This window comes from Tripterygium wilfordii, chromosome 21 (genome assembly GCF_013401445.1).
Source record: "Tripterygium wilfordii isolate XIE 37 chromosome 21, ASM1340144v1, whole genome shotgun sequence".
Classification (NCBI taxonomy): Eukaryota; Viridiplantae; Streptophyta; class Magnoliopsida; order Celastrales; family Celastraceae; genus Tripterygium; species Tripterygium wilfordii.
Genome location: NC_052252.1, coordinates 4,558,760 through 4,573,342, shown reverse-complemented (window position 1 = coordinate 4,573,342; position 14,583 = coordinate 4,558,760). Strand labels below are relative to the sequence as shown.

Sequence of the window (14,583 nt, the reverse complement as noted above, 5' to 3'; positions counted from 1 at the left end):
TTCTTCATTTCATGCGGTCTGAATTGAAACTCTTGGCTCGGGTGATCTAAGGCTTGGCGCCTTTACAAATCTTTCTTCACGCCTTCATTTCGATAAGACACTAAGAGTATAAGACTTGATTTGAATGTGTTTTCTTATTCTAGTGATGATCATCGGTTTGGGATGGTTCACAACAAGGCCCCTCGATGGTTACCATTCATATTCCTCCCATACCTCTGAACTTCTTCAAGAGAATGCCTACAAGACTAGATAGCATTAATTTCCAACCAAAATTTAAGGCATTAGGCACTTACTTACCTGAGCTTTGAATATGTAATTAATTTGTGGTGATTGGGTGTGGCTTCTCTACTCAACCTTTCTGCTGTAAAATGGTACAGAAAGAGGAAAAAGGCAGAAGCTTGGGGCATCTTGGTTTGTATGATTTTGTGCTTTTCATCGCTTATTACGCCCTTCCTCGTCTCTGGGTGTCTAGATATCCACCGTAAACCTTTCCCCGTTTGAATCTCGCCCTTAAAGTTGGTACGCATGGTGTACATAACCTCATTGGATTGGAGAAGATAGAAAAAGACAAGCTTTTATTGTCATGCTCTCACCCTAACCATGACAAAACATGTTGCCTTGAATCGGATTCTTGTGGATAAGAAAAGAAAAAAGTTAAGGTCTTTTTGAAAGAAAAAAGTTAAGGTCTTTTTGATATGTTTGTTTTTCACGCATTCTCTATTTTCATTTTTTGGATTACTGAAACAAAGGTAAGAATATATTTGGTCGTTATTTTAGAAAAAAAAATAATAAGTACTTGAAAGTATGAAGCAAAAGAGAAAATATTTTTTGAAAATGAAAAACAAAAAAAAAATGAATAGAGAAAAGAAAATTATACTCTAACAAAGATTTTAACTTTTTTAATCACTATAAATATAATCAATAATATTCCTCTGTCATACCAAATATTTTTTCTTGTTTTGGAAGTACAGTACAACCTAGCCTCCATCGAAGGGTCAATAGTGGACCATCATCTCTTGGTCAACATGGGATCATTATAGCTTGGACCACAGCATAACCCTACCCCTTCAAGAAGCCAACTGGCCCAACTTGTCTCTTCTCTCTCTCAGGTTCCAACCTCCAACAGATCAAAAAAGCCTCCTTTTTTCAGTAAGATTTTTGTTCCTTTGTTTGAAAGGACGGTGAAAAATACTTTAATGCAAAAGCAAACAAAGGGTGCAGTCTCTCACCTGTTTGTTAGGAGTTAGGACTGAGATTTCAGAGAGAAGGGAAGGTCCATTTAAACCTCTCCTCACTGTGGTAGCATATTCCAAAGCATCCACCAAACTCAGAAAAATATAGTATTTCAATACAAATATCAAAACATTTGTTTCCTAATTATATTTATATACGCTTTGTGCCTATATTTATACAATTCTACCTTTCCTACTTTGAAAGTTACTTTTGATTGGGATCTTCTCGTTTTGATTTTTTTTTTTTTGTGTTTTTCTGTCCAAAATCCAGTAAAACCTTCCTGGGTTTTCTGGGTTGTTGGATATTTATTATACATAGCTTCACTGTAACGCAAAGTTTGGTTCTTGTGATCGAACAAGGTTGTTTATGGTTTTATTGAGGTTTTTGGGATTTTGTTTGTAAACATGATTTGCACTATCAAGCAATCTGTGACTGCGATCAATGGGTCATCGGAGTCTGTTTTTCGTAGAAGATCTCCGTTACAAGTGCCGCGATCTTCGTTTTCACCGTCTCTACCCGCTTCAAAGGAGAACCCAAAGACTACCCGTCTCCAGGTTTCAAGACCTTTACATGTAGCTTCGATCGAGTGTTTTGGGATGTTGAGGCAGACCCAGAAAAAGGTGGACAAGTCCTTGATCAGATGCGATGCTTACGAGGCAGACCAATCGGAGCCGATCGAAAACACCAAAATTGTGGCGGCGAAGAGAGTGAAGATAGGTATCTACTTTGCGACTTGGTGGGCTTTGAATGTTGTGTTCAATATATACAACAAAAAGGTGTTGAATGCTTTTCCGTATCCATGGTTAACCTCTACGCTCTCTCTGGCTGCTGGATCACTCATTATGCTGATTTCCTGGGCCACCAGAATCGCTGAGGCGCCCAAGACTGACTTCGAGTTCTGGAAGACTTTGCTTCCGGTGAGTGGATTTTTGGGTTCTGTTTGGTCGGTGAGAAAATTAAATGAATTGCTGGGAAGTGAAGCTTTGACATTTTTTTTTTTTTTGGTCATGGTGGTTTGCTTCAGGCCTTTACTTTTGGGCACTTACGATTATGTTAAATTTAAGAAAACTACACTTTTGTTTGGTTGCTGAGAAAAGTGTGGAGATTGAAAGAAAGAGAAGTTTATGTTACTTTTAAAATGAAATATTGATAATTTGACACAAGTTAGCCCAGTAATTGCCAGGTCAAGGTAATTCATTCTGGGAGCCAGATATATTTCTTAATGCCTTTCTTGGCAATAGACAGAGAATTAGTTTAAGGTTTAATTTTCATTCTTTTTGATCATTATATTCTCTGATTTGCAAAGGTTGCTGTGGCACATACGATTGGGCATGTGGCAGCTACTGTGAGTATGTCAAAGGTTGCAGTTTCGTTCACCCACATCATCAAGAGTGGGGAGCCAGCTTTTAGTGTCTTGGTTTCAAGGTTTTTGTTGGGTGAGACCTTCCCAGTCCCGGTCTACTTATCCCTTATTCCCATCATCGGTGGTTGCGCACTTGCTGCTGTGACTGAGCTTAACTTCAACATGATTGGTGAGCAAACTGATCTTCCTTTCTTGAGGATTGGAATTGTGAATATCTTAATTGATCATACTATTTTCTCATTGATTTTGTATTTTGTCTTTAATTTTCCTTGTCATTTCGATTCCCTGAAAGGTTAGGAATATCATAAATTTCAATGACAATTTATCTTTCTTTCCTTTATTATTGATTGAAATTTGAGACTTTAGTTTTGTCAGTTTCTCATTGTTTTGGACTCTCACAAAGCTCCATTCTTGTCAGCTACCAGGATAGTTTATAGCTATGAATTTCATGCATTTTATGTGTCTAAGTTAAGGTGCCTTAGCTGGTTTATTCATGTTTTTTATCTTCTCAAGGCAGTGACGAATTTAAGCCAATTACGTGAGATGGGGTTTTGGTATTATTGGGCATATCTGTCAATTGAGGAGGATATAGGGATTGGGATGTATTTCAGTCATATTACTTTTAGGGGTTTATTTTTCCAGAGTCATGAACTTGGTGGTTTTATGTCTGTTTCAGGTTTTATGGGTGCCATGATATCCAACTTGGCGTTTGTATTCCGGAACATATTCTCGAAGAAGGGCATGAAGGGCAAATCTGTTAGCGGAATGAACTACTATGCTTGTCTTTCTCTGTTGTCTCTTTTAATTCTTACACCTTTTGCAATTGCTGTGGAGGGGCCGCAGATGTGGGCAGCTGGTTGGCAAAATGCCATCAGTCAGATTGGACCACATTTTATATGGTAATGACCTGATAACTACAAATTCCTCAATTATACTTTATTCTGTGTGAATTTTTTTTTTTCCATTATGGGATAAATGTCGGGTATTTAGGTGAATTGCATGTTTGTTGAAATTTGAATGATCATTCTGTTCATAGGATTTGGCGTCATGGCTTGCCTTGTGGCGCCTTATAGGATCACGATTCAGTGGTGCTCCTGTTCATTGTTTTTTTTAGACGAACTCGTTGAAATATTTTTTTCCTTTCATATGAAGTCATGTTAGGTTGTTACTTTATATTGCAAAAAACATTATGACCATGAGACAAATGCTAGTAGTTGACACAGAATTGCTTTTTGAGTAGTCGAGTCTTTCTTTTTGTTTTCGGTTTACTTTCATTATTCTTGTTTGTGATGGTTTTGCTATTTCTTCTTTTGTCTTGCCTTTGACCGAAAGATTTTTTTTTTGTGGCTCTGATTTGTACACTGTAGGTGGGTGGCAGCCCAAAGTGTGTTCTATCATCTCTACAACCAGGTGTCATACATGTCGCTGGACGAGATCTCTCCCTTGACATTTAGCATTGGTAATACAATGAAGCGTATTTCAGTCATAGTCTCATCCATTATCATTTTTCATACGCCAGTCCAACCCGTCAACGCCCTTGGAGCTGCCATCGCAATCCTTGGAACCTTCTTGTATTCTCAGGTAAGCTCACTTTTCCTCCTTGTTATATACGTCTTAAACAAGTCCTGTAAGAAATAGTGCCAACTGACTAACTAGAGATACCAACAAAACCTTTTTGTTTGCATTCTTATTATTAATTGCATTTGTTTTGTCTCGTAGATGCCAACACCATTAGGCTTATGTTACATCTTTGGGATGGTTATTCCCAATATTTTCTAGACAAATCACCTACTTGTCTTGTAGTAGTAGCATCGGAACCTAACCGAGTTCGCTGTATACATTTCACTTGTATTATTATCTTCATCTTGAATTAGGTAGTAGTAACCTAAGGAGCTTAGGTAAAGCCTAATTCAGACTTGGATTAACAGGAGAAAGAATCGATACCGATGAGATTTAGTTTGGCTATTTAGCCACCAACCCTGAGGATGATATCTTTGTATGATGTTAGGTGGTATGAAGGATTGGTTTTCCTCTATTTTGTTAGGTGATCTTACAAGTTGAAACCATTTTTGACTGCTGCCTACCTAACTTTGAAATCTTATAAAATGTTCCATTGTTTATTATTCTTGCTTTAAAGTAAACAAGTAGCAGCCAAATAAGGAATATACTTAGTTTATCCCATTAAAAGGGGATTATATTACTTAATTCAATTTATTTATCTATCTGTGCAGTCAAAGCAGTGATAAAGCTGGATACGGAGAATATAGAGATTTCGTCGTAAATCAGAGAAAAATGCTGTGAAGAAGGGGATTATGATTATGCCTGCTTTGTTTCCAGATGGTTGAGCGCTAGATTTGGTCAGAGGTGCCAGTAATGTTTTTCTTTGTTGTAGATAATCATAATAATGATAATAAACAACGTTACTTTTAGGCTTTAGGCAGGTTTGTATACTTTAATGAGAGGCTTTGAAGGAGTGAAATCTCCAATAAACAAGATTATGTTCCGGCTCTCGTCGGTTTCGAGGATCTTTGATAAGTTTAATGTGTGTATTTCTTGGATAAATGTTATCAGAATTCAGAATTCAGAATTCTATTATATGCAAGTGGACAACGTTTTGCTGAGTTTTTTTATGTCCATGACCAGCATTGAAACTGTATGGCGATGTGAGTAGGTGATTTGTGGCGTACAATATCTCTTCTGGTCTTGAAGGACATGGCGGATATTTCCTTTTTTGGTCCCAATTTCTCAAGTGAATTATGTCTATATTGATTTGATATGAAATTGTTTTTTGTTTGTGATGAAAATATATAGTATTATTGAACTCGTAAACCGGATCAAAATACATTTATGTTTTTATTTTTAAAAAAAGTGAGTAGAGTCATCATCTCTATCTCTAAAAGATGAGATTGATAAATCTAATTTAGTGTCTGCCAACAGATGAAGTCAGAATTAAAATAAGTATAGTGGTCTTGAGACTATTTTGCAGCCATGATTGGTGGGTGGTTGTAATTTGATTATGAAAAAGAAGGGTAGTTGTGATTTGTCTTTTGCTACTAAACATGTGGCCAAAAATGCATGAATTCCCCTGCAGCAACTCTGCAAGTTATCAAGCTTTTTATCAAACACCCCATTAACCTCAAACTCAGGCCATGCATGCGTAAATTTGCTCCATGCATGGGTAAATCTGCTCGACATATTAGTTGAGTCGAGATTCAATGTAAACTACTTAAAAATAATTATGTTAATTCAACATCGAATTCCCGACCTCGGGCGAAATTTTTTACGCCCCTAAACCACTACTCGACATATTAATTGAGTCAAGATTCAGTGCAACCACTTAAAAATAATTGTGCTGATTCAACATCGAATTCCCGACTTCAGGCGAAATTTTTTTACGCCCTAAACCAGAGAGAGAACCAGTTTAGCTATCATCTACAACTTCTCCTTTTTCTGCTCATGCATCTCATCATTTCATTAATATTAATATATAAGTTATAATGTAATTTGTAGATAAACATTTAATACCCAACTCATGGCATGCTACAGAACATCGAGGATTTCAAAAGGAGAAAATGTTTTCCATAATAACTCTCAAGAACACACAAGAAAAGGGAGCATATTCATCCAATCCTGCCTCAGCTTTAATTGTTGTGATTGAACATCATCACAGAAGGATAAAAGATTTCGCATCCTCAGGAAAACACTATGAGTATGACTGACAGTTTTTATGTATTTAACTATTTATTGATATCTAATACAAAAACAAATGGAACCAGAAGGACCACCATTAGATTAGACCTGCAAATGCTTGATGGCTGTATGGACATCCTTATCTCCTCTGCCACTGCAGTTGAGCACAACCTTAGTTCCATCTTGGAGAGTTGGACACAACTTCTCCAAATACGCCAGTGCATGAGATGTCTCCAGAGCCGGGATTATGCCTTCAAGGCGAGATAATCGCTTGAAAGCTGAATTAAGAAATAAATCATAGTAAGCACAAGGAAAAGAAAAGGAAAAAGGAATTCAATCCATAAGGGAATAGCAGTACAATGATGGAAAAAATGAATAGTTAAAGGTAGAAGGAAACAAAATAGATGAGGCAACAACTTGACATTAGCCTAGAAGTTATATCATCGGACTTAAAGGTGAAAGATCCCTTAGGTTGGACGTTTGAGCCGGTGGGGTGTAATTTCTTGGGGTTTCTGTGTTCCATGGGCCAAGGGCAGATGTCACGGGCCTGCTTCATGGGAGGGATTAAGAGCTTTATTCTAGACCTCGGTCAAGTCTTATTTGCACACTAAGCTTCGGTTCATGACTAAATTGGTGGCCCCCTGTGCGCAAGGGGTGGCCATCCTGGGTTTAAAAATGGCCCAAGGGCCACAAAGGCTAGGGCCTTCCCGGAAACCAAAAAAAAAAGAAAAGATGAGGCTTGCAAGTGTCACTTCAAAAGTTGATATGATCAAACTCAGCAAGAAGTGGCAATCTTGTATGTAAATGCCATGAGAACAAAACTATGTTGATTATATGACATAGACAGCTTATGTATTTGCAATTGTTCAAACAAAAATCAACAACTTAAAATCATTTGACCACCATAAACAAGCAGATCTAGTACGAAATCCCAATACCTTCCAATGCTTCAGCATCTGTTACACTAAAGTATTCAGCACGTCCGACATCTTTCAAGAAACTGTGTTCGGGTCCAACTCCAGGATAATCCAATCTATAGAAAGAAATGACAATACATAAAAATAGGGAAACTGCCAAAAATTAAGCAATATAATAACCAATTACAACGTACAAGAAAGAAACTTAGAAGTCTCACCCTGCACTAATTGAATGAGGCTCAACTATTTGCCCATCATCATCCTGTAGCAAGTAGCTCATGGCTCCATGCAACACCCCTACTTCGCCTTTGGTCAAAGTAGCAGCATGCTTGCCACTATCTAAGCCAAAACCTGCTGCTTCAACACCAATCAGTCTGACATCCTCGTCATTAACAAACTCATGGAAGAGTCCCATGGCATTTGAACCCCCACCAACGCAGGCAACCAGCACATCCGGTTTCCCACCCCACTTTTCCAATGCTTGCTTTCTTGTTTCTTGACCAATCACTGCATGGAACTCCCTAACCATCATGGGGTATGGATGAGGCCCAGCAACAGATCCTAAAATGTAATGGGTCGTTTCAACATTAGTTACCCAGTCCCGGATAGCTTCTGATGTTGCGTCCTTCAGTGTGGCTGTCCCAGAATGGACTCCTCTAACCTGTATTGTAAAAATAAAACTATAAACATCAGTTGGTACCAGGTAATGAAAATGAATCCATCAATACGTATAACAGTCCATAATATATATATAAAAGTAAAACACATTGTTATTTCTTAAATTAGAGAAAGCCTGGGGACTAGGGATAAGAAAGTGTACTGAAAACTGAGGAGCCATCCTACGTCCATAAAATGTATACATCAAAACGTTAGTCTCATTCACAAATGAGAATAATACCAGAGCAATCAAAGAAAAACTCCTAAGAAACTGCATTTGGCTAGGAGGTCCCAAGAATACGAAAAAATTTATTCCCCACCTTGCCAAACATACTATAATGTATAATCCTAGCAAGCCAAAAAAACAATTAAAACTAATAATTTAAAAAAGTGTGAAACAACAATCATTCAAATGGTCAACATACTCCCATAAAATTAAAAGGCATTGATCGAAATATATCTTATCAACTATCATATTAAGAATTGCAAAGAGTAAACATGATGAACATACCTCTGCTCCAAGAAGTCTCATCCTGAAAACATTAAGTGCCTGCCTTTCCATATCTTGAGCACCCATGTATATAATACATGGCAAACCAAACCTTGCACAAACAGTGGCCGTTGCAACTCCATGTTGACCAGCTCCAGTTTCAGCAATTATGCGAGTCTTACCAAGTTTTTTCGCAAGCAAAGCTTGTGCAACAGCATTGTTGATTTTGTGAGCCCCAGTGTGGTTGAGATCTTCCCTCTTGAGATATATATGTGGTCCTTCACCATTAGGGCGTCTATAACGTTCAGTAAGACGCTCAGCAAAATAGAGAGGGCTTTCCCTTCCAACATAGTCCTTCAGAATCCCAGCTAATTCATTCTACAATCAAAATTCTTCATTCCAATCAAAAGTCCTATTTGAAAAGGTAGAAATTTTGACGGAAAAATCGAGCAGCACAATCACATATTCACAACTATTTGAGAGTAAATTGAAGAGAAACTTAAAAAGGATTTATGACAAACATTCATAGTGATCAGTTTATTTCTCCAAGTATATTCATCGGTAAAGATGCTTACTTTAATATCCCATTTGCTTCTAGCATAACAGAATCTTAAACGTAACACTTGACAATTAACATAAATTTGTGATTGTCACCTTCAGAAACAAAATTTACCCAAATATGCAGCACTGGAAATCATATCTTAAATCACCCATTTACACATATACCCAATTACCCATTTACACATAATCCCTTTTTTTCTTCTTGGACAGAAATCATATCTTAATCACCCAATCAAAAAACTCAATTTTATATAAGAAATGCACAGCTTTTTCATAGCATCTTCAATCAAACAGTCTCTTTAACCCCCAAAAGAATGATTATTTTAGCACCACAAACGCATGAGCATATAACCACACACACGCGTGCATACAAACAAACATGCAGAAATGTAAGAGAATGACTTGCAATTACCTGAAACTCGGAGTCGTCGGCGAGCTTATGGAAGGCGTCTTCGAGCTCAGAGAGAGCATACATTAGGGTTTCAGGGACATACTTGCCACCAAACTTCCCAAAACGCCCAAACGCATCGGGTCGCTGCCACGAGGCGGCATCAATCTGCGTCTTCTGCTCCATAGCCACAGCCAAATCCCGGGTGAGCGTGCAAGAAATCGCAGATTTGGAAATTCTGTTGAACTTGATGGGCAATTGAGAAGGCACGAATTTGAATGGCTTGAAGAGAGAGGTGCGACTGGCGGTGGCTGTGGTCGTGGTTGTGGCGGAGGTCGCAGCCATTTGGGGTTTATATGGTCTCTGTAAAACTTTATTTTGTGCCCCAGATTTTGATTTCATGTGGTATTTTATAGGGGGTCTTAAATGGGGTTGGTGTGGGAGAAAATAGAAATTATTAAATGTTATTGACCATGTGATGTGTCAATTGGGCAGGAGTTGGTGACTGGGGAATCATATCATCCTTGTTTTAAATATCTCTATCGAAATCATACCTGTCAGGCCATTGATATAAACCGGTTCAATAGGTCGAACCACATAAAAATAAAATATATATATATATATATATTATATAAGATAAGATAAGAGTAACAAAAATTATATTCTTTTTCAGTGATTAAGGCTTAAGATTTCATTCTTTATGTGTCAAAGTTGAATTCTCACTATGGTGATTTTTAACATATTTTTTAAACTCATACCATAAACATTCCTCATCTAAATATTGAAAGAATTTTATAACCATAACTCTACTAAATAAAAGCCTTAAGTTGTTAGCTAAATTTTTATTTTAAAAAAATTATAATTTTTTTAAAAAATATCTAAAAAAACCTGTGAAACACCGGTTCAACCGATTTTTTATGGACACGACACAACTAATCATTTTAGGCTGATTCGTACTGTTCCAATATTTAAAACATTCATATAACTAGAGATTTGGCCCAGTTAAGAAGCCATGTCAGGCTCAAGTTTAATGTCTCAAACCCTAGCCTAGCTGATTTCATTGGGTAAAAGTGTGTCAGCCCAGTACTTAAGCCCAACCCGATTTAACTACTGGGTTGATAGAACTATTACCCAAGTCTCCTTCATCCAAAGCTCCAAGCCCAAACCAAGGCAAGGGCCCATTAAGTAAGGTTATCAAAAAGTTCTAGCTAAATGGCAGGTTGATTGTCTTAAACTGGCCAAATCTGACCGAGTGTGCAAATTGGATCAGTTATAGTGAATTTTACAGACTTTTGCTCTCAAACCATTGGATTCAAATTGTAAACTCTGTAATTATAAACGAATTGTGGAGTCTCTAGATCTACCGTTACATTGAGTACATACCTGTTGTACCCCCAACACGCACCCGTCTTGTATCATTACAAGGAACAAAATGAAAAAAAAAGAAAACGAACGGGATTCTAAAAAAAAGAACCAAAAAAAATCACCTAGAGCATAAGATGTTGGTAGTTAAATTTGCAGAGTGTTTATTCCTCTTTATCGGCAATGTATGTACATGAAGGTTTCGATCGGAGAATGGCAGCTTCAGAAGTCGATGGTGGGTTCTCCGATGGTCAAGTTTCTCTCAACAGTCCATGGCAAGTTGAAGAGCTTAGCCATTATGAACTTGAAGATCTTGTTGACATTTATGTTATGTGTAGCACTTGAGAAGAAAAGTGTAGCTTTCATTGCTCTTGCATATGCTCTTGCCTGTCCTCATCACACAAAACACCACACCATATCAGCATCATCATCATATGTATATTATACAGTTTTTCTCGAGTGCGGACCTCCGTAAGTTATAACATACAGTTGTCTGCTTTTTTTGTGTGCATAACAACTACTGACTGCGGGGCTCACTGTTTCGGGCCCCACTGCTAGGAACAAAAAAGTGGTGTAAGTTATAAAATACGGACACCCGTATTAGAGCAAACCTCATACATATGAATTCTTTAAAAGTCAAGATTTAAAATATTGACCATATTTTTAAGGTGTGAATAAGTGAAATAACAAACGAGTCTCACTTCCTTGAGTCTCACATGTTCCAATCTTACGGTGAAACATAGATATGCATTTTAGATCCTTATTTTAAATCCGAGTGAGAGAATGCCTATATGTATGTATGTGTATATATATATATGCTCTTTAAAGAAAGAAAAGCAAAAGCTTGTTTGTCTAAAGTAGCAAACCAAGATTATGTTATGCAGAATCCAGAAAAAAATGTGCTTTGTTCCAAACCTTGTGGCCCCTCTTCTTCTTATCTAGTACGCGGAGATGCCACAAATGTCAAATTTTAAGAAAAAATTGACAAGAGGAAGACTCCACAAGTCCTCCCAAACTCTCCTCCAAATTCACATCCCATCAAAAGAGGACGTGACGATCATATATAGACGCGTATACAACTAGCATGATAAGGTTAAAATTCTCAAATTGAATTGGTGAAGTTACCCAATTTTTGTTAGGGTAAATTATTGACTTCATTGTCTAATCTCTGGTGCACTGACCAGAGGTCAGGATTCAGGATTGTGTTAACCCAGAAGACTAACCTGTTGAGTGAAGTTACTTTAACTATACAATACTTGTTATCTAAAAAAATGATTACCTGGGTCACAATCGTCCATTGCAAATCTGGAGGAAGCTTGACAAAATCATCGAATTTGGTTCCTATTAGAATAGGAATTGCTGTCTGCAGAAGCAATGGCACAAACATTAAGAATAAGTGTATACATCATGAACCCTAGTGCTCCTGCTCCACTCTTCGAAAAGGGTATTTTAGCATTATCTACTATTGCATGCAGACAATCAATTGAATAAGCTGATTCATTTATTGTATCAATGGGACCTGGTATTGAAAGCTAATTCATGGTACAATTATTGGCATATAATGCACTATTTTATGCTTCACCAACCTTAATTAATGGACTCACTGTGCAATTAGTACTAAACAGAACAGAAACACAAGGCCAAATTAGTACCTGATTCCACTTTCTTGCTTGGCTATACCATCCAATTACACTGGGAAAAAAGAGAGTAAAATGAATCAAAAACATGATAGATATGGTTTAAACTCGGTCCATCATAGCCGTGTACACAGAAATTTTCTAAAAAAAATAGTTGATCAACAACGTAATTAACAAACCTATTAAGCGTACACCGACTGGTAAGATCAAACATAAACAAAATTGCAACTGCATCTTTACATGCAATTGGTACATGATCTAGTGCCATACTATCACCTGCAAACACAAAATATTCACAAAAATAAAAATAAAAAATTCTTAGAAAAACTCATCAATGAAAATAGAATTTCAGACAAAATTAGCAAAAATATATATACATATACCTCCAACATCCCATATACTAAATGAAATTCTTGCTCCTTGAACAAACAATGTCTTGTCCATTAAATTTAATCCTCCCATTTGTAAGCATTTCTTCTCCTGCTCATCTCCAACATACTTGATCTTCAACCACCCCCAAAAAAAATTCAATCAATAAAAATTTATTCAAGGTAGGTCCTTGCTTGATCTAGTTGCATAACACCCCCTCTCAAACGAAAAATTTAACGCGTTTTAGGGGTGTTTGTGTAAGACTTGTAATCCCATATCGTTTGAAGAGCACCAAACGATGTTGTTTGTAAGAAAAACTCACCAAATAACATTTGCGACGAAAAACAAAGTCATGCAGGCTTGATATATTTTTGCAACAAAATCAAACTTCAAAGATTTTTTTAGCGAAAAATTAGTGTTTCTACTGACCACAAAAGTTGTCTTCCCAGTCTGGCAATCACCAAGAATACTAATCTTCAAGGGCACCAAGTCAGAATCCGAGTCGTACCCACTACCCGACGTCGTCGTCGCGGCCTCCTGGTCCTCCAGAGCAGCCTCAATAGGCTCTGGTGACTGTCGGTGAGCCAGCCGGCGGTACTTCCTCTGTTTACCTATTGAGCAAGAAAGAATCCTGTCCCAAATGAACTGAAAAAACTGTCGAAAAATCGATACCTTCTCCTCTACTAAACTCCACCTGATTTTGACTTGCTCAAGCTTTTTACAAATTTGTGTCATCATAAATCTTCTTGATTCTTCAATGGCTGCAGAAGAAAGATTCAGCCATGGACGAAGAAAGAAGAAGAACAAGTTTAATCCAAAGGTGGGTTCCTCTGTTTTTTATTCATATACGACTCTGTTAAAAATGCTCTGTTTGGTGTGTGAGGGCGTGTCGTGGAAGGGACGGTTGACCGGTATTTTGAGTTGTGTTGGGTATGCAAAAGTCCAAACTAGTCAAAGTTGCCGGCTTCTTGGGTTCTACGTGGTGAGGGTACTTGGGTCATTTTCTTGGTTTAGCAGTCCAAGAGGACTAGTTAATCAAAAATAGTTGGGCGTCAAGGGCATTTTGGTCATTTAAGGAAAAAGGGCGTTCTTGCCTTTGGGATGTGGGATTACAATGATGCACAATGCACAAGCATCTTGTGAGGTGTTTAGGTCATTTTAGGGAGTGTATGGCTCATTTATAAGTCAATTTTAATATAGTATCGGAGCGGACACTAGCGATGTGTTCTTGGACAGTCGTACCTCCATCGGTTTTTTGGGGCCATGATTTACCTGTTTGTTGTATTTGTTGGACTTTCGGATTATCTAGTCTACAAATGAGGAGGAGTGTTAAAGAGATAAATGTCTAATATCGTTTAGTTTGGATGAATTATATATGCATATAAGTGATCCTCCTCCTGTATCTCATAGGTTCTTTTAGGGAGAGTGAGGTGAAGTGGATATATATGTGCATACTAAACAAACTATAGTGAGGTGAGTTGACACTTCAATGCACCACATACCCAAAAGGGTTTTGGATCGAACGCGGTGCATTTTAGTGTCAAACGCGAATTTGGGGTCTTCGTAATTTTCTAGAGCTTGCAATTCACATATAATGGTATAGAAAAAATTAGACAAATTATAAAAATGAAAAAAAAATGTGGCATGACACACGTCTCTAACTATTAGATTCAAATTATAAATTTTGCAGTTTTAAACGAATTCTGAAGCACCATATCCATCAAACGCAACCAGTATGTATTAGGTCACATACAGTTTCAGTGTTTAGGTTAATGATAATACATGTACTTTTATATTATTTTCATGGTTTAGTTGTCGGTGTTAATTAATGATTTTGATTGATAATGAAATTTAAATTCAGCTAAATAATTCCCCAGTGTTGGACTAGGTGTTTGTATGTTAGTGTAAAAAAAAAA

General features: G+C 37.3%; 3 protein-coding genes across 3 annotated transcripts; 1 reads left to right on the top strand and 2 right to left on the bottom strand.

The window, feature by feature from the left end:
• The first annotated feature begins 1,182 nt into the window (after nucleotides 1-1,182).
• On the top strand, nucleotides 1,183-5,217 carry LOC119989581 (glucose-6-phosphate/phosphate translocator 1, chloroplastic-like). The gene is made up of 5 exons (XM_038835195.1): nucleotides 1,183-2,150; nucleotides 2,540-2,765; nucleotides 3,273-3,495; nucleotides 3,964-4,177; nucleotides 4,828-5,217. Exons 1-5 carry the CDS (start codon nucleotides 1,638-1,640, stop codon nucleotides 4,837-4,839), a joined length of 1,188 nt encoding a protein of 395 aa, XP_038691123.1. The 5' UTR covers nucleotides 1,183-1,637; the 3' UTR covers nucleotides 4,840-5,217.
• A 936-nt stretch (nucleotides 5,218-6,153) lies between these two features.
• LOC119989102 (tryptophan synthase beta chain 1) lies at nucleotides 6,154-9,700 on the bottom strand. The gene is made up of 5 exons (XM_038834409.1): nucleotides 9,324-9,700; nucleotides 8,372-8,728; nucleotides 7,422-7,864; nucleotides 7,225-7,319; nucleotides 6,154-6,564 (listed from the first exon to the last, which is right to left on the bottom strand). The coding sequence occupies exons 1-5, from the start codon at nucleotides 9,642-9,644 to the stop codon at nucleotides 6,389-6,391; spliced, it is 1,392 nt and encodes a 463-aa protein (XP_038690337.1). The 5' UTR covers nucleotides 9,645-9,700; the 3' UTR covers nucleotides 6,154-6,388.
• An 889-nt stretch (nucleotides 9,701-10,589) lies between these two features.
• Nucleotides 10,590-13,555, bottom strand: LOC119989103 (septum-promoting GTP-binding protein 1-like). The gene is made up of 6 exons (XM_038834410.1): nucleotides 13,097-13,555; nucleotides 12,682-12,802; nucleotides 12,478-12,574; nucleotides 12,314-12,353; nucleotides 11,941-12,024; nucleotides 10,590-11,048 (listed from the first exon to the last, which is right to left on the bottom strand). Exons 1-6 carry the CDS (start codon nucleotides 13,403-13,405, stop codon nucleotides 10,884-10,886), a joined length of 816 nt encoding a protein of 271 aa, XP_038690338.1. The 5' UTR covers nucleotides 13,406-13,555; the 3' UTR covers nucleotides 10,590-10,883.
• Nucleotides 13,556-14,583: the final 1,028 nt, after the last annotated feature.

Coding starts and splice junctions, on each gene's coding strand:
- LOC119989103 (XM_038834410.1), bottom strand. CDS start 13,405: ATGATGACACAAATTTGTAAAAAGCTTGAGCAAGTCAAAATCAGGTGG. Junction 12,803..13,096: donor CTGGGAAGACAACTTTTGTG/GTCAGTAGAAAC, acceptor GGGTGGTTGAAG/ATCAAGTATGTTGGAGATGA. Junction 11,049..11,940: donor AATGGACGATTGTGACCCAG/GTAATCATTTTT, acceptor TGATGAGGACAG/GCAAGAGCATATGCAAGAGC.
- LOC119989581 (XM_038835195.1), top strand. CDS start 1,638: ATGATTTGCACTATCAAGCAATCTGTGACTGCGATCAATGGGTCATCG. Junction 2,151..2,539: donor TCTGGAAGACTTTGCTTCCG/GTGAGTGGATTT, acceptor TGATTTGCAAAG/GTTGCTGTGGCACATACGAT. Junction 3,496..3,963: donor ATTGGACCACATTTTATATG/GTAATGACCTGA, acceptor TGTACACTGTAG/GTGGGTGGCAGCCCAAAGTG.
- LOC119989102 (XM_038834409.1), bottom strand. CDS start 9,644: ATGGCTGCGACCTCCGCCACAACCACGACCACAGCCACCGCCAGTCGC. Junction 8,729..9,323: donor CCGACGACTCCGAGTTTCAG/GTAATTGCAAGT, acceptor TTTTGATTGTAG/AATGAATTAGCTGGGATTCT. Junction 7,865..8,371: donor TGAGACTTCTTGGAGCAGAG/GTATGTTCATCA, acceptor TTTACAATACAG/GTTAGAGGAGTCCATTCTGG.